Below are 18,496 nucleotides of genomic sequence, written 5' to 3'. Positions count from 1 at the left end.
TATTATTTATACATATTTATATATATACAGCTTCAAAATAAAATAAGGCAAATTATATATGTGTTTTCTAAATAATATATAATTTATAATATATATGTGAAATTTAAACATAATTTATATATAATTATATTAAATATATAATTTATATATAATTTAAGCTTCCCAACTTTTGGACTTTCAGTTAAAGAGAAAAAAGTCCTTATTTTAACCACTTTGAGTTGCAGTTTTTACTTATTTTCAGCTTCAGGTAACATAAATGATCCATCAACCTTAAAGGACATAAGGAACAATAATTCTTTCTTATAGGCTAAGTAGGGATTCAGTGCTGTCTCCCCTAACTCACCTAGCTACAATGTAAGCAATGCTATCCACAGAGACCCTTTGGTAAAAGCAATCCTAAAATAACCAAGACTAATATTACATAGAGTGTAATTTTATTGCATTCTATTTTTTAACCCATAGAGTCAACAACTTAATTTTTAGATGAAAGTATAGCTGGTATTTAGAAAAAATAATGCTTGATATTCTGAGAAAAGGTTTAGCCCTGGTGGTGCCCGTGGGATGGAGCCTCCGTGGGCACATAATCCACCTTCATGCACAAGAGCCAGGCTGCTGAATGGCTCAGTTGCTCCCAGCTAAAATATCAAAGGGTAAGCAACAGAAAAAGATCTTTAATCATGTGTGTGAATGTGTGTGTGTTTTATTTTAATGTCAATCAAGCAAAGAGTACAACATTGCACAGATGGGAGAGAGGGTGGGAAACAGGAAGCAAAACTGCCTCTGATGTTCAGATGTTGTTCTTTCTCTTACTTGGGGGTGCATCAGTGTTGGGAAGGAAATATTCAACTCAGAAACAGTGACCCTTTACAAGCAGCTGGAATGAACACAGAGAAAGAAGATTCAAAAACACTATTTTTGGCAAAAAGCACAAAAAGTTTAACCGAAGTTCAAATTTATAACCTAACACAATAACTCCCTTAAAAGAAATAGTGTCATGGACATGTACTGCAAACTAGAACTAATGGGAACAATTTTAAATTCTTAAAAACTGTTTTTATAGTTCCACTTATTGTAGGAATGTTGCTTGCACCTGAAATCAAGCTAAAGAACCAGTGTTTAATTGGGAATACATTTTTAACACAATTCACTTGTAGAGGTCTAGACAGAAAACTCATTTAATATTCTGATGGGTGGGTGACATATCTAATAGAGTCTTGTTAAAATGGAGACTTTATTGAAAAAAAAATCCTACTGAATAAAGTTCTAAAAAGGATTTCAAAATAAAATTTAAAATCTGTCCTTTCAATTTGGGTCAGAAGTACTCCTTAGCTTCTTTCGAAGCAGCTTTATTCTTGTATGTCACCCAGGACAGGCAAGGGGAAGCAGAAGGAGCAATACTGGGGGCCAGGCAAACCAAATGCAGTTCACTGAGGCTGAGGGAATTTATTATTATTTAACTTTAATTACCAGTCTCCGTGCCCATATCTTCAGCTTGCTGCTGTTCTCAATCCTTTTTTAAACTACATATGTTAAAAAGAACATTGTCTACAACTAGTTTTAGAGGTGACAGGAAATATAAAATGTTGTATATTTCTATTAGATTATTAGTAGAAAATAAAATAAAAATAATCAAATAACATAGATAATAATACTGACAAAAATTAGAAGGGAAATCACAACCTGAAAAAATACCTCCATAAACTGTTCAAATTGGCAAGCCAGAAAGAGAAGGAGGGAAATCCAATGCCACTATTCTGAGATGTCATTGGATTCTCTTTAATCCCCAAGATTTACTAAAATAAATTCACACCATCAGTGAACAGCCAATTTCAAGTGTCTGATCTTATCTTAGTTCATGCATTTATCATCCTTTGCCTACCGTTTATTACAAAATTTCTTTTTTTTTAATTTTTATTGTTATTCAATTACAGTTGTATGTATTACAAAATTTCTTAATGGGTCTAGCTGCCTCCAGTCTCCCATTTTCCAAGTTCATACTCTGTAATACTCAGATGATCTAAAATGCACATTAGTCACCTACTTTAAAACCTTGGATGGCGTTGCATTGCCAACGTAGTAAATCCAAGCCCTTTACAATGCAATACCGTGTTCTTTAACATCTGCCCTGACCTAACTTCTCCAGCTTCATTTCCTACCACTCCTTGGTCACACTTAGTATTTCGTAAATTCCAAATTAACTACAGGTTCCCATTTGTTGGATCATCTTTCAGCCTCTTAATATTGCTGGCCATGCCAACCCAACACTTGGCCCTAATTCCTCCTTGAGAACTTCTTTTCAATGCTCCTATAAAGTCTTCAAAACCATATGTGTGTCACCATTTCTCTGGTGCCATCTTTAACAAATGACAGAAAAACTGAAACAACTAATATGTATGACCTTTATACCCTATAGAACTTACCATATGTGCTAAATACTAGGTCACACATAGCATTAACATGTTAATTCATCTGTTACAAACATGGAACTAGAGTCAGACATAAGAGTTTTAAAAGGTGAAGATACTGAGTTTCTATCTATATTTCTGGGAGTGTATATGCGGTGTGTTCAATTTAATTTTTTAGTAACAAATATATGTGACAATTCAAAATTTGAAAAGAATAAAATAGAATCTTTCTTTTGACCTGCAGTCTACCCAGCTCCTGTCCTCACACGTAACAATATGCATGTAGATTTTAACGAGGGGTATTCTTCCAAACCTTGTGCCTATACATGCACGCACGCGCATGCACACACTCACGTTTTCTTCCCATCACCAAAGTAGTAAAACACCACGATTCTTCACTTTGCTACTTTCACTTAACACGTCTTGTGGTCTTTCCATAATGGTCCATAAAGAGTTGTTTTATTCTTTTCCTTATGGCTGCATAGTATTCCACTATATGGCTGTATCAGTATTTACTTAAACCACTTCACATTTGTTTAGTTAAATCAGTCCCCAACTGATGAACAGTTTAGGTTGTTCTCAATCTTTCCTTATCACCATTAATAAACTTGCATATACTTCATCCAATGTAAATGTGAGTATGTCTATAAAATTGATTCCTAGAAGTGGAATAGCTAAGCTCCATGGGAGTTGCACGAGCTGAAATTATCACAGAAATGAGTGAAAATGCTTGGTTCCTCATAGTCCCTTAACAACATAGTGGACTACCAAATTTCTGTGACTTTGCCTATCTTATAAGTGAAAAGATGTTATTTTAGTTATGTTAGATTGCCTTTATCTTATTGAGTGAAGTTAAATATATTTTCAGATTTTAGTAGACATTTATAGTTTTTTTCTGGGAACTATCAATGCATATCCTTTGCCTATTTCATCACTGAGTAGTTAAATTGTTTTCTTACCTCTTTGTATCTTGGGTTGTTGATATTCTGATGGTATAACTTGCACATTATTTCTTATCTTTGTTATTGGTATTTTAAATTTGCCTATGGCAGATTTGCCATGCAAAATGTTTTATTTGATATGATAGAGTTTATCCATTCTTTGTCTTCTGAATTCTATATTGTTAGAGAAGCCTTTCCTACACCAAGTATAACATACTCCACGGTTTCTTCTGGTGTTTCCATGGTATCATACATATAGGCAAGTTGAAAGGCTGTGACCAAGAGATGGCTTGCCAAGTGACAGCGAGAAGAATTATTCAGTAAAGGCCTGTAAACACATCAAAAGACGAGATGACACGAAAGCCCCTCGAATCTCTTCAATATCACCAGGTTAACTCTTCTGGGAAACAGATGGAATTAATAGGTTGCAACTGTTTTCTATTGTCTAAGGACTTAACAACTTAACAAAAATTTGTGCACCTTTCCTAAGGGACAAAATATACTAAGTAAGAGAAATTGAAACCCCTACGGAATCCTTTGATCAGTCTCATTGTTGGGGATTCTAACTTCCTCTCTACATTTCTTTGAGATAAATAAAAATAAACCTGCCACTTATACTCCAACTGAAGCAAGAAGATAGCAATCTCATGTCCCACGAAACTAAACACAATGAGTCCCATGCTGTCCCCACAGTCCCATCAATTCTTCTAGTTTCTAAAACTAAAACAAGTGGTTCTAACATGGTGACCAGCAAAGCAGTTGCCCCGAAGCTTCATAGTGAGCTGTAGGAAGCCTCTCTCTGTACCCATAGATCCAAATGAACTATGGAAGGACCTTCCAAGGAATTTCACCTTAACAGAGAACTGAAACCATCATAGATAATACCAGAATTGTACTTCATATTGCCTTGGTATGGAAATACATCAAAATTAGACCTAGTCTAGAGAGGAAAGGAATTTCTTGATTTTTGAAGACTGTAAAGCAATAGTTCTCCACCCTGGAAGTCACTGGGAAGAAAGTTCAAAGAGCACATGCTGAGGATCCCTCCCCACTGCTTGCCTTCCTCTTCATGCTAACTTTGAGAACCACTATCCAAAGCCATTCTAGTCAGAGGAAAAATCCAGAAAATGCACAGCCATTTCTTAAAGTCCTGGACGGTGAGTAAGTAGAGATTCACAACATGGATTTAAATTGTGAGGAATAATAGTACACACTCTTTGAACAGGGATTCGGATTTCATCCCAACATTTAACAGTGCATCATGGTTGCAAGTGGTGGGTAAGAGTCTGACAGGAGTCAGGCTGACAAGCGACCGATGACTGAGTATGGGACACAGGAGTGCACCCACACTCTCTGCACCTCTCCGCTCCACTCCACAGGGAAAAATGGGTCCCCCTGCTCTGCTGATCTGAAGATTAGTCCTTCTCTTCCATCTCACAATCTTTCCAACATTGTTGCCGGCTTTCCCTTTAGATTACAATTATTTTCAAATACTTTCATCCTTAAAAAGCAAACAAAAAATCTCTAATTACTTGTGTCTCCCTGTAGCTGCTTACATTCTTCTTTCTTCTCCTTTACATCCAAGCTTCCTGAAAGAAGTCTGTCTTCTATCTTCTCCCTTTCTCACCTCTTATTTATTGCTCAAACTATGTAACTAGGCCTCCACCCTTGAAACTGTCTTTTTTTTTTAATTTTTATTGTTATTCAATTACAGTTGTGTGCCTTTTCTCCCCATCCCTCCACCCCACCCCAGCCGAACCCACCTCCCTCCCCCACCTCAACCCTCCCCTTTGATTTTGTCCATGTGTCCTTTATAGTAGTTCCTGTAATCCCCTCTCCTCACTGAAACTGTCTTTAAAAAATATCAACCAATATCTCCCTACTGCCTATACCAATGAATTTCTTCAGTCCCTTTCTTATTCTACCCCCTGCTGCATTTGATGCTAGTTCCTTATCAACTTTAAAATCCTTCACTAATATTATTCTCTCCTAAAAGTGGCCCCAACCAGTGACTCCCTGATGTTAAGTTTATAAAATACACGTTACAAAATACAAAAGTAAGGTTAAAAATACTAGTTTTGTCTCCATCTGATCCTCATCTACCAAGAAATGACAGATCAACCTGACATAACACTCAAAATACAAAGCCTTTCACACCTCCGCCCGGAATGCCCTTCCTCACTGTCAGCTGTTAGCATTTGAGAAGATCAATACACAACCTGTCTCATTTACCTGTCTGAATTGGAAAGCCATTTGAGATATAAATGTGACAGCCAGGCAGACAAACCATTATATTTATTCCTGATAATGCTGATTCTAGGCCCATGGGCTTAGGTCAACAGCAACAGCAAGCCTGCTCTCCCTGAATGAGTTTTACTTTTGGTACAGATGGATAATCTCAGCCCACACTCTTGAAAGAGGCATCTGGCCTACTAAACCCCCTTCACAGCAAAGAGAAAATGAAATGGCATCTTTCCCCCGGTAAGGAGACAACCAAAAGGAAGAGAGAAGGGCGACACACACACAGACGCTGACCCTTCTGTCAAACCCACCCATCAGCTCTGCAATTCTTCTTGCAGGGGACGGAATGAGCAGGATGTGAAGTGGGCCCAGCTCTATGAAAGGCTTGGGACTGCATGGTGATGAGCTCTGGAACAACTTGGCTCAGCACCTGCTTTTGTATGACCAAAGTCATAGTTGGCTTCATGTTGAAAAAAAAACTGGTCATATTTAAACAATTTATAATATTTCAAATGTAACAAAACTAATTATCAATCAACAACTTGCAAAACAAGAAGGAAAAAGCCAGGATAATCACTGATTAGCACAAACTTAATTTACTGGGAAATACAAGGAAAACTTGTTTTCCAAACTAGGAAAATACAAGGCAACATTAAGGTTAGTTTTATAATTCCATAAACACTACATACATATAAAATAAAAAGGATAAAAGTTATATAAATATTTCAGTCTTTGTTCAGCCTTATAAACAAAAATAGTATTATGCTAAGTGAAATATGTCAGTCTAGGAAAGACAAATATATGACCACTTATATGTGGAATCTAAAAAACAATACAAACAAATAAAATAAAAACAGACTCATAGATACGGAGAACAGAATGATGGTTGTCGAAGGGGAGGGGGTTGGGAGTCTGGGTGAAAAAGGTGGAGGGATTGAGAAGAACAGAGGGTCAGTTACAAATAGTCATGAGAATGTAAAGTACAGCACAGGAAATATAGTCAATAATATTTCAGTAACTGTGCCAGGCGGATCCTGGAAATATCGGGGAAACACTTTGGAAAGCACATGACTGTCTAACCACTATGCCCCACACCTGAAGCTAATACAAAATAACACCAAATGTACACTGTACTTGGAAAAATGGCATAAAAACCAGAGAAAAAGAAATTAATCATTAAAAAATGTTTACTCACTTACCCATTGTTATATTTACTAGCAAACCCAATATTTTTGGTGTAAATAAGACAATGTTAAAGCTTTATAAAAATATAAAGCATATTCTGTGAGTATTTTATGTGTTAAAATAATAAAATTAATAATCTGTTCCATTTTCCAAAACTGCAATTAATGTAGTAGAGTCACTGTTGGGTTCTCAAAAAAAAAAAAAAGTTCTCAGGAAAAAGAAAACTAAAGCCTATAAATTATATCCAGTCCTGCTAACATCAAGGAGGATTTCTTATTGGAAATATTTCAGCTTCAACTTCACTTTCGGAAAGAGGCAGAAGAATAAAATAGAATTCTGGTTACTAAAATGAAGTGTAACATTAGGTTCATTTTACAGAAGATCAAGAAAATGAATAGCAAATTCGCCTCAGAAAGTCATTCATCTCTTCCTTGTGTTAATCCCTCAGCACATCTGGATAGAATACAGGAATGTAAGCAGTAAGACTCAATGTTTCCTAAACAGCTTCCTTTTGATTGTTGATATTGAAATTTATGTAAACAGAGAAGTATGAACAAAATTCTAAATGGTACAATTATTGATCTATTGTCTTTTGCAAGCCATTAAGTGTTAAGCCTAAGTGTTTTCAAAATTTGAGATCAGAATAATGAAAGGCAACCATCTGTAGTCCTACTTTATTTTACAAACTGCTAATATAAAATATGGTCCACCCCCACAAAAATACATCGTGTGAGTATGGGTAAGTACAGTGACTGACCTTTCTATAAACAGAAATCCACCTCAAGTCCTTTCGGTCCTCATAGATGAAACTAACCCCTGAGAATTAAATGCACTTGAGAAAAAATATGGGACAAACATACTATTTTAAGAATAACCTATATATTGGTTCAGCCAATATCTGAATCACCGAACCTCTTATGCATCTGGATATTAAACTTCTCTATGGAGCAACCTTGTCCTTCACAGTTAGTAAGCTCAGTAAGTGACAACGTATCCACTAATTCAATTATTGGATAAGTGTTATTTTCCACTTAAATTATGTTTTGAGTCACAATACTATCACAAACACCAATCATTGGAACTTTTTTAAAAAACTATTTTTTACCAGGGTAAAGTTCACAGTCTTATTTTCATTTCTTAAAGTATATCCAAGAAATACAATGATGCATATAAATGGCCTGAAGTTGCCAATCATTTTGTGTGTGCATGTTATATCAAATTTTAATAATGTAGAGGACAGTTTGACAGTTTCTTGCAAAACTAACCCTACTTTTACCACACGATTCAACAGTCACATTCCTTGGTATTTACCCAAATGAATTGAAAACTTAAGTCCACACCAAAACCTGTACATGGATGTTTAGAGCAGCTTTAGTCATAACTGCCCAAACGTGGAGACGACCAAGGAAAATAGATAAACTCTAGTACTGTACACCCAGACAACAGGATATTACAGTAGGATGCACAGTACCATGACTACTGGGAGTGTGCTACTGGCATCTAGAGGGTGGAGGCCTTGGATGCTGCTAAACATCCTCTGAGGCGTGGACAGCATCCCACAACAAACAATTACTCATCCCAAAACCTCAACAGTGCCATTGTTGAGAAACCCTGTCGCAGGCTATTTCCACTATACATTTTTCAAGCTATTTTATTTTTACAGCTATAGACAAAAATAAATATCCCCAATCATTACACAAACTGATAGCCCATGAAATTAAGAAAGAGGCTGACTAGTCTCCACTTTGGAAGCTATGCCTGTAATTAAAATAACCAAATGTGAATCGGTGCTCCTGTCTGCTCCCTGAATATAAGACCCATAGTTTTGTCTTTTGTTGTTTTGTTTCTCTTTTTGTTTTTGTGTTTTTTTCTTTCTTTCAGCAGCCTAGGAAAAGATCTCTGTCACCTTGTATGTTGAATGATATTACTGGGCTGAATTGATTAGCTCCACTCCAAAACACAATGGATAATTTAATTTAAAAAAAATTTAAGATATGAATTGTGGCTAAAATATCTAGGTATACTGACTTCTGGGTTTACGCACTTGGATTCCTCTGCATAATTGGACAGGGTAGTATGGAAACATCTCACACAAGTACAGGTCAAGAACAAATTTCTGTTACTGCTAACTAATTTGCAAAGTCATGAATACTTCTGGTTTACAACTGAGTCATATATTCTACTTAACCAAAAGTGAATTTAAATAACTTAGAAATATTTTTGACCATTTACACTGTTTGTGGTTACTATTTCCTTTTTAAAAAAATACAATACTGACTTTATAACCTCCTTAATTAGCACATTCTTAACATGACACAGAGAGTCAGGTTTTGAGCCTCTCATGAGCTCAAGTTTAAGCGGGTAACTAAAAAATACATTGACTCACAGTATACTTGGTCCTATGGATAAATACACCTGGTGAAAAATGTGTTTAATTTCATCTGTTACTGCCAGAAGACTTGGCTAATGGCTTTATGTCGCTACAGTGGAAATCGGGTTCTCTCAGAAATCATTCTAAAAGAGCATGCTACTTCAAAATACGGGCTTGAAAACAGCACAGATTTTTCAAGTAAGTGCTTAGAAAAACATTTTATATAAATGTTCAGCACTTTTTCCTCACAAAATGGTAAAATAAACTTACTAGCATTCCAATCACATGGTGGTAACAAGTTATAAGTAAATTGAATAATGTGGTCATAAGGCTTCTCACAGAAGCCCCGCGAAATCTGAATAATTAAGTAGCCTCAACCTTGAGAAGCCCATAGAGTAACCAGACAGATACCCAAGGATTAATTAATGCCACACTCCTCAGAAGTTTGATTAAAGATACTCAAACAGCTAAAAAATGTCGACATGCTGATGGTCTTCAAATCTAAAGAGGTACTAATTTTTAATATTAACTGAACTTTTCAAAGAACCCTGTCTTCCAATGTAAAGTTAAACTGCACACTAAATTGCTGAATGTCAATTCTGAGGTCAGTCAGACTATGTTCATTGTTCCCAGAAGAATTAAACTGCCTTTCAAATACTCTACATGTAGCTCAAGTAAATTTGCTTCAAATTCAGCATTAAAGGGTATTTTTTAAAAAAGAGAACAAGTTAGGATAGGCTGACAGTTCTACTGTAATGCTCCTTACGGGACTTACAAATTTAGAAAGACATCGTGGTTTAATGCATCAAATTATACTCATGTATATACCAGAACCCTAAACAAGTTTCTTAGATGCTTCGACCATCCACAGAAATGTGAGCATGGGTCTTTGCAGCCACCTGTTTATTAACATTGTGTGGAGCATGATAATTCATCTTTATTTGTGGTGTTTTTAATACTGAAATATCCAAGTGCAAGCACTGAATAAATCCCAAGTTTAAAAAAGTCATAAAACACTTGCTAGAGGAGTTTGATGAAAATAATGCATTTGTGATTCCCTTTTAATTTGGGATATATGGCACAGGAGATGAGTATACATGCATATGTATATGTGTGTGAGTTCTTACTGAATAAAATAAAATACATAGGCTGTTTAATAATCACAAGAGCGATGCTGTCTCACTGGTTGTGAACAAGGATTCCAGTGTTTCTAGTGAAGTTCAGCAATGTGAGATTGGTTTGAGGTATACTGCCTTTTAAATCTATGGTGAGGACTCGATTACTCAGAAATGGTCTTTGTTTGGATTTCCAATGTTTGTGGGTTGTGGACCTTCTAAATGCTTACTTTATGGCAGGTATTGTTCAGCTAGATATTCAATATTAGCTAAGATATATTGAGCTGTTTACTCTTGTTCATAACCTATGGAAGAAGCATCACTATACCTACATTCCATAGATAACTGAGGTATAGAAAGATAGTCAAGGTCACACACTTAAAAATAGATCCAAGCCAGTTGTCTTTGGTTTTACATGTCACTGAGATGTGGGTACACCTTTCCCTAAATATAAACTGTACATATTACAATAAGAGAAGCAGATATGTAATGCCAGCAAAATATTCATAAGAAGTATCTCCCTATCCCAAAAGTATATTTATTTCATGTTTAAGATATCTATTTGAAAAAGCATGCCAACACACTGAGTTTTAAAATCACTAAAGCTAAACATTTCTGCTGCAAAGGACGTAATGAGAGGATTCTGAACACCACTCCCCTTCCTCATAGTCACCCACATGTGCCTTCAGAACTTGGCTGTAGGTAGCAGACAACCCTTCCTAGATCTGCTTCTTAAAATAAAGTGAGTCCTGCAATACTGAACACCATGCAATGCACGATATATGCCAAGCGCTGATTTAGGTTCTTTACACACCAGCTACTCAAATGATGGTGGTTAGCAGTTCACTATGAAGTACACAAATAGACAATAGGCATTTAGAAACTTTTACAGAAAATTGTTAGGAGAATTTTTTCTGTTCAATCTGTTTTTCCACATTAAGACTAGTATTTTGTGTATTTATTTCATTTTTCTAGTAATTCACTATATTGTGTTTAACAAAAATATAAATAACAGATTCAAAATCTTTTTAAAAAGTGATCTATCACTATAGATTCTATAAAAGCATTCCTTTATATATTTTGACTCTTTTAATTCTTACAACTCCATGAAGTGACTATTAGTCACATTTTTGGATGAAGATACTAAGGTACAGAGAGATTAAGCAAAGTTAGCAGGTTGACAGAGCAGATACAATCCTTAGCATGCCAGTATCAAGACATGCCCTTACCCACCATGAGACTGCCTCTCCTAAGCCCACCTTTGGTCAATGTCTGAAAAGCAGTGCTAGAAAATCTGACTCATGGTCTTGGGTAGAGAACAAAGGGATCAACAGAGTGATCCTTTTATTTCCCTGTTGCCCAGCTACTCTCATCCTATTGCAATTACAAAACAGTGCTGAGGTTTACCCACTCAGAGTAGGGTACCATCTTTGACATCTTTGCAGCATTATTGGAGCTCTTCCATTTGCTGGTTTCTTCCCATTGGCAAAGTTCTTCAAGACAGCCACCTGCCTCTGACTAAAATAAGAGTCTAAAGTACTAGAAATCAGTCAAGTCACAAGTCACTCACTGCAGACAAATTCTCATGAGATATAAGTCACTTGTAATTATGAAGCAAACATAAATGCATTGAATACCCACTGTGTGTAAATAGCCTGCATTCCTTTTTATCGGCATATATTGTACCAAATTTTTATTGTCCTACATTTTAAATACATTTTATTTGGATTATTAAAACTCTTATATTTTGCTTTGACTGGTGTGGCTCAGTGAGTAGGGCATCATCCCACAAACCACAAGGTTGCCAGTTCAATTCCCAGTCAGGGCAAATACCTAGGTTGTGGGCCAGGTCCCCAGTTGGGGGCATGCGAGAGGCAGCTGATCTATGTTTTTCTCCCTCCCTTCCTCTCTCTCTAAAAATAAATAAATTGCCCTGGCTGGTGTGGCTCAGTGGACTGAGTGCCAGCCTGAGAACCAAAGGGTCACCAGTTCAATTCCCAGAAAGGGCACATGCCTGGGTTGTGGGCCAGGTCCCCCAGTAAGCGGCACGTGAGAAGCAACCACACATTGATTTTTCTCTCCCTCTCTTTCTCCCTCCCTTCCCCTCTCTAAAAATAAATAAATAAAATCTTTTAAAAAAATAAAAATAAAAATAAATTTTTTAATAAACCTCTTATACTTTGATATACTTGGATATTGGTTTAGAATTTAAATAAATTTGTTCTCAGTCAATAAAAAAGAGATTAAGTCTCTCCAGAATATACTCCATTCGTCCCTTACTTTTGCTGTCCCTTCTACTGGGATTACCACTCTTGTCCTTGCCGGGCAGCACAGTGCAGCGGATGAGCACAGCATTTGAAGTCAAAATTTAGGATCTGATTCATCCATTTATCCATTCATTCAATACATATGGACTCCTCTTATGGAAAAAAGACACTGTTAAAATTGCTGAAGATGTAGCACTAATTCAGAAAACAAGCTTCCTGCTCTCACAGAGCTTATATTCCAGGAGTCAGTCATTAAACAAATATACTAATGAATCAGAAAGTAGTATAAGTGCTATGAAGAAAATACAAGAGTAGTGAGATAAGAAGTGACTGAGAGGGGTGTTTTAGATTATGTATCAGGGAAAGACTCTCTGCAAAGGCAATAGACAAACTGAGATCTGAATGCCAAGCAGGAAGTAGACTTTAATAACCAGAGGAAAGAGAATTCCAGGGTAAGGAATCTTTTATCGTATCAGAAAAAGAAACAAAACTAGCCTAAACAAAATAAGGATAGATATTGACTGACATGACTAAAAGTTCAAAAATTAGCATAGTTCAGGGTGATATCAATCCAGTGGTTCTGTGATCTTCTCCATTCAGCCTCTATCTATCTCTCAACCTCAAAAACTGGTGTCAAGAGAGCTGCCAAAGTCCCAGGCTTCACATGGAACATCTTATACATAAATTGTCTGTTGATGCTGCTCTATTTTAAGAGCCAGAAAACATTCCCCGAAACCTACTGCAAGCTTTCCCTGGGAGGCACTAGCCTGAATGTCATCACCTGCTCGTTCCTGACTGAGTCCCTATGAGCAAGGAAATTTCTTGTATTGCCTGGCATGGGCATGGCCATCTGATTCAATGCCTAACAAAGGACTGGGAACACCACTATTGGCTTTGACTACTCAGAAGCACCCCTGGAGCAGGAGTCGATCTCAGAAATTATGTAGTGGCAATATAACCAGGAAGAGGTGGGCACCTGAACAAAAACACGGGAAGTTATATGGGGAAGGCTGAAGGTGAATGGAACCTACACAGGCAATAAACAATGTCCAGGATCAATAGCTTATAGAAGACCTAAGATCCCTTAAAGGAGAGAAATTGGTTCAATGTGGCCAGTGTTATTCGCCAGGGGAGAGAGATATGAAGTGGAGTCACAGGGTGGACAAAGGTCAACTCCTATAGGTATTCATAGGTCATGGTGAGGAGTTCAGATTTTATTTAAAGAGTAATGGAAAGGCGTCACAATGTTTTAAACAGAGTAGCATGACGAGGCTGCAATATGAGATGTGTGCTTGGGTTGGGAGCAGCGAACGGTGGTATACCACGGGGTCATTTGATGGTGAATTCACTTCATCTTTCTAAACTATTTACTGTGTTTTAAAGATGGAATGGTTTGATTACTTATTACAAAGGGTCATTTTAGGTTGCAATTTTTTTAAATGTATAAAAGTGTTTTTGAATTCTGTGTTCAACAAATGATAACAAAATCATTATTACTCCCTCAGTCTCATTCAAGTTGTCTTCTCAAAACCTTATCTGTCCAGGCCGGTGCCATACTGATGGCTCTTTCCTCTCAACTCCCATGATGTTTTATGCCCATAAAAATTATTTTAGTTTTACGTTTCATAATTATAACAATGTATGGTAGTATAAACCTGTATAGTACAGAGCAATTTAAAATACTCACATTCACACACGCCAGCTATGTGTCATTGCATGTATTTTCAACCAAATTTTAAGTGCAAAGCATACATCAAAGTTTCTAACAGTGTCTGGCAGAAAATAAGTACTTAATAAAAATGAATTATATTTCTTTCTTTAGGGTCTAGACCCATGCTTATACTTGAATTATTCCCTTTCAGCCTTCCCCAAGAAACTACCCCAGATCTAACCCACTGGAAAAACAAAAAAACAGCCATTTAATCGGCAGTTATTGAAAGAATTGTGCACCCATTTAAACAACAGTAACTTTTAAGTTAGTGATGCTAAAAGGAAAAAAAATAAATGACAAAGAAACTCTAAATAAAAACAAAATTTTCTGTTGCATACCATTAGCTTGGAATATTTAGCATTTTTTAATTTCAGTAGATTTTAATTTTACTAAGTAGACAAATTCTTAACCACTGTTTAGTTTTTCCTGGAAGTTCCTATAGGAAAATCTTGACACAGAGCTAACACATGGTCTACAGTTAAGTTTTGAGCATCACAGATGCAGAATAATCCACAGACACAAGGCAAAATTTTAGGTAATTATTCAGAAATGCAATGCATTTTGAAAACAAAAGGACAAAGCAAAGCTCGTGTGCCAAGTAATGAATCACTCAAACACATACAAGTGCACCTACTGTACACGTTCTAGACGTTTTAGCATACGACTTTCTCACACACTCCGGCTGAGACATCAGTAACCTAAACATCCCAGATTAAACAGTTCAGACCCTGAATCCCTTTAAGCCATGTAAAGCAATAAACCATCAAGATAAAAGACAAATAAAATAGCAGAATTTGCTGAAAAGCCAAGAGCAGATCATGTTTATGTTTGATTTATTGAACAAAGGGTGAATGCTAAATTCCTTTTTGTTACCATTCCTTGGAAATATTAATACAGAGTTAGTAAGATCATACAGTGCACGGTGTTAAGAAATAAACATTATCAATTTTCCTGACACTGCAGAATGCAGCCTAAACTCAATTTAGGACAAGTTTCAGAAGAAAAGCTAACAATTACAAAAGGAATAAAACGAGATCAAAATGTAATACAAAAATGCTTTATTATTTTATAAGTGCAGGCCTGACTGAAGTCTCATAATTATATAATATTTAATGCTTAATTTTATTTTCTGTGGGAACTCTGCAAGCCATCAGTCATGAAAAATATTAAAGAGCACACTTTTCAATACCACATAATTAAAATAAATGTCAGTTGATATATTTTGCTTACTTTGCATTTTGATTTATACATTTTTCTGAATACATAGTTAAGGCAATATATGCTCAGTAGGAGAAGCAATATCTCCCCTGCATGCCCCACAAATCATCTTCAAAAGTGGTCCATGCAATGCCATTTACTTAGGGCAAATGGTTGTTTTTCTATAAGCACATTATTTATGAGAACGTCAGAGGCAATCTGCATGCTAATGTAGTCTTCTATTTCGCAAAATTACCCACATGGTTTAAGTGGTTTTCTCTCTCTCCACAGTCACCAGCTCCCTCCAGGCCCAATTAGTCCTACCCTCACTCAGATCTCCATCACAGAGTATCTGTCCACATATACAGAAAAAAGTGAACAATAGCTGCGGAGAAGTAACTGAAATCACAAAAACATTCTGAACTATAATAGTTCTAGTCTTTATTCAATCATTTTGTTCCCACAAACAAACAAATCCATCACCATCCAAACCATTTTAAAAGCCTGCAGGTTAGATCTAGATAAAGCAAGCTATGAAAATGATACAAAAATAAACCACCAAGGTCATGCAAAGCAAGTCCCAAATAGTGATATTCACATACTAAACAAAAAACTGAAATCAAAAAGCAAGGAACCAGACTATGTTAACTCAGAACAGCAGAATACTATGTTCTACTTATTTGATGATTATTTACACAAATATTATGTACCAGATAATCTTGTTTTAGTTATATCTTCACCCAAGGCATACAGCTTCTTGTGTGCTTCAAGTGTATTACCTGCCTTAGCCTTATCTGAGAAAAGTGAGTATGTAGTCCAGAGGTGTCTCTATCACAGCTCAGGGGCCTGGTGCCAGAATCTTTGACAGGGCCTAGCAACCTCCCCACATCACAAAGAACATAACAATGACTAGTGGTTTGAGGAGAACAAGACATAATAAAAGTTTACATAAAATAAATGATTTTATAAAGGGAAAATATTCATCTGCCTAATATACTATACTGAAGTCCATTAAAGATTTTTTAAAGATTTTCTAAAGCCAATGAAAACGAAAATGCAATATAACTGGAATTCCAATGACTAGAAAGCCTTTTTATTGTCTGATAATTGTGTGGTTTTTTATATACAGTCATCTTTGCATGCTTTATTCTGTCAGAACTGTGATTCCCCAATCTGAATATACAATAACACACTAAAATTTATTACAGTAATTTTTAGTGATTAATCTGACTTGAGACCCTTAAGCAATTTATTAACTAAGCTGAATTAACTGCAAGGAAGGAATCATTGATTTTTAATAGCTTAGGTACTTCCATAAGAACTGCCATAAAGTGAATCGTGTGCCCTCCCAAAATTCATATGATGAAGATTTACCCCCAATACGATGATATTGTGAGATGGGCTTTTGGGAGATATTTAGGTTTAGATCAAGGTCATGAAGGTGGGGTCCTCATGCTGTGATTAGTGCTATTACGAGAGGAAACATGAGAAAGCTTGCTGCCTCTCTCTCTCCTGCCTGCCTCTCTCTTTCTCTCTCCAACATGTGAGAATACAATGAAAAGGCAGTTAATATACAAGCCAAGAAGAGAGCTCTCACCAGAAACCAACCATGCTGGCAACTTGACCTTGGACTTCAAGCCTCCAGAACTATAAAAAAATTAATTTCTGCTCTTTAAGTCACAGAGCTTGTGGTATATTTTTGTATGTCAGCCCAAGAAGACTAATATAAGATCCCTATGGAACATAACTTCTGCAGAATATTTTGGAGTATAACCAAAAACAATAAGTATTGGCTTTTCTTCATGTTCATATTCAGTGTTAACATGGTCAATTTTTAAGACTAATAATATCATCATTTACACATTATTTTGATTTTTATAAGATTTGATACATGACAAACACTTTTTCCACAATTTTATTATTTCTTGATTACTTAATAAAACATTTTAAATTATAAAAATTAAACATTGAACACTATTAATTTATCTTTAACATCAAAATCTACTTATTTGAGCCAAAATCTTTGTAAGATTTATAAGGAAAAGAGTAATCTTTAAAGTAAATTTTAAAGACCAAACCAGAAACTTCAATTAGTTTATACATATGAATATAAACATTTAGAAGTACTTTTAAAGAAACAACTAGACCAGATAGAATGATTAACCATCCTGGTTTGCCTTGACCCCTCCTGGTTTTGGCACTTAAAGTCTCCCATTCTGGAAGACCATTCAGTCCAGGGCATACCAAGATAGGGGGTCACCATAACAGTACATTAGCACGTCATTTTTACCATAGGTTATGCGTAGCTATGGTCCTAATTACCTAAGGACCCAGAGAAAATGGAGATTATCATATAAATAAAAGGAACATATGTCATATATAAAATATATCATATATATAAAATAAATATCTCAACATACATAAAATGAATATATATATATATATCTACATCAGATTGTAATTAACCCTTTTTCTATAAATTTTAGAACCTTAAAACTAAGAGGCAAACTAGAAATTATTTTCCCCAGTACTTATACTACAAGTAAACAGATTACAAATTAGACATATGATAAGTTTGTGAATCATCTATAATAAGAACTTTCTTCTCAGATTAGTCAATTCTAATTGAATTTCTTGAAAGTAGTCCAACAACAAATAATCAGGAAGAAATTCCCAGTGGTCTCATGGAAATGAGGAAATTAAAAGGTACTTTACTTTTATATTTTAAAAAATGCAATGTAATAATGAGTAGAATGTTATCAGGAATTTTCTTTAATTTATATAAATCTTATAATGTATATGGAGAAAATGCCCAGCAATTGCTAAGATAAACATGAAAGAGTGAAGGAGGAATTGTTTCTAAGAGACACGCCATAGAGTAACAACGGTCAATTCTACATTGTTCAATTGCTTAGGAACAAATTGGTTACCAGAATATCAATATATGATCATGAAAAAAAAAAATGAAAGGACATATCCAAAGCTCTTAACAAGACAAATGTGGATGCAAGGTGCTGATGCTGTAGGAAATGGGGAAGAAGGAGAATAAAGTGTCTATTGATA

At 35.7% G+C, this 18,496-nt stretch overlaps 1 protein-coding gene across 4 annotated transcripts in view; it reads right to left on the bottom strand.

Annotated features, from left to right (window-relative positions):
* LOC112307160 (uncharacterized) overlaps nt 1-18,496 on the bottom strand; it is a 748,094-nt gene that overhangs the window by 598,012 nt on the left and 131,586 nt on the right. For 3 of the 4 annotated variants that reach the window (XM_071219332.1, XM_053911039.1, XM_053911035.1), the window contains one exon: nt 3,365-3,674. The exons of the other annotated variant lie outside the window; for it this stretch is intronic. In XM_071219332.1, the coding sequence (XP_071075433.1) occupies nt 3,365-3,412 (48 nt within the window). In that variant the 5' untranslated portion in view covers nt 3,413-3,674. The remainder of the gene's footprint in view (nt 1-3,364; nt 3,675-18,496) is intronic. 4 annotated transcript variants of the gene reach the window in all.

Source organism: Desmodus rotundus, chromosome 1, assembly GCF_022682495.2.
Source record: "Desmodus rotundus isolate HL8 chromosome 1, HLdesRot8A.1, whole genome shotgun sequence".
Classification (NCBI taxonomy): domain Eukaryota; kingdom Metazoa; phylum Chordata; class Mammalia; order Chiroptera; family Phyllostomidae; genus Desmodus; species Desmodus rotundus.
This window is presented reverse-complemented; position numbering and strand designations above follow the sequence as displayed.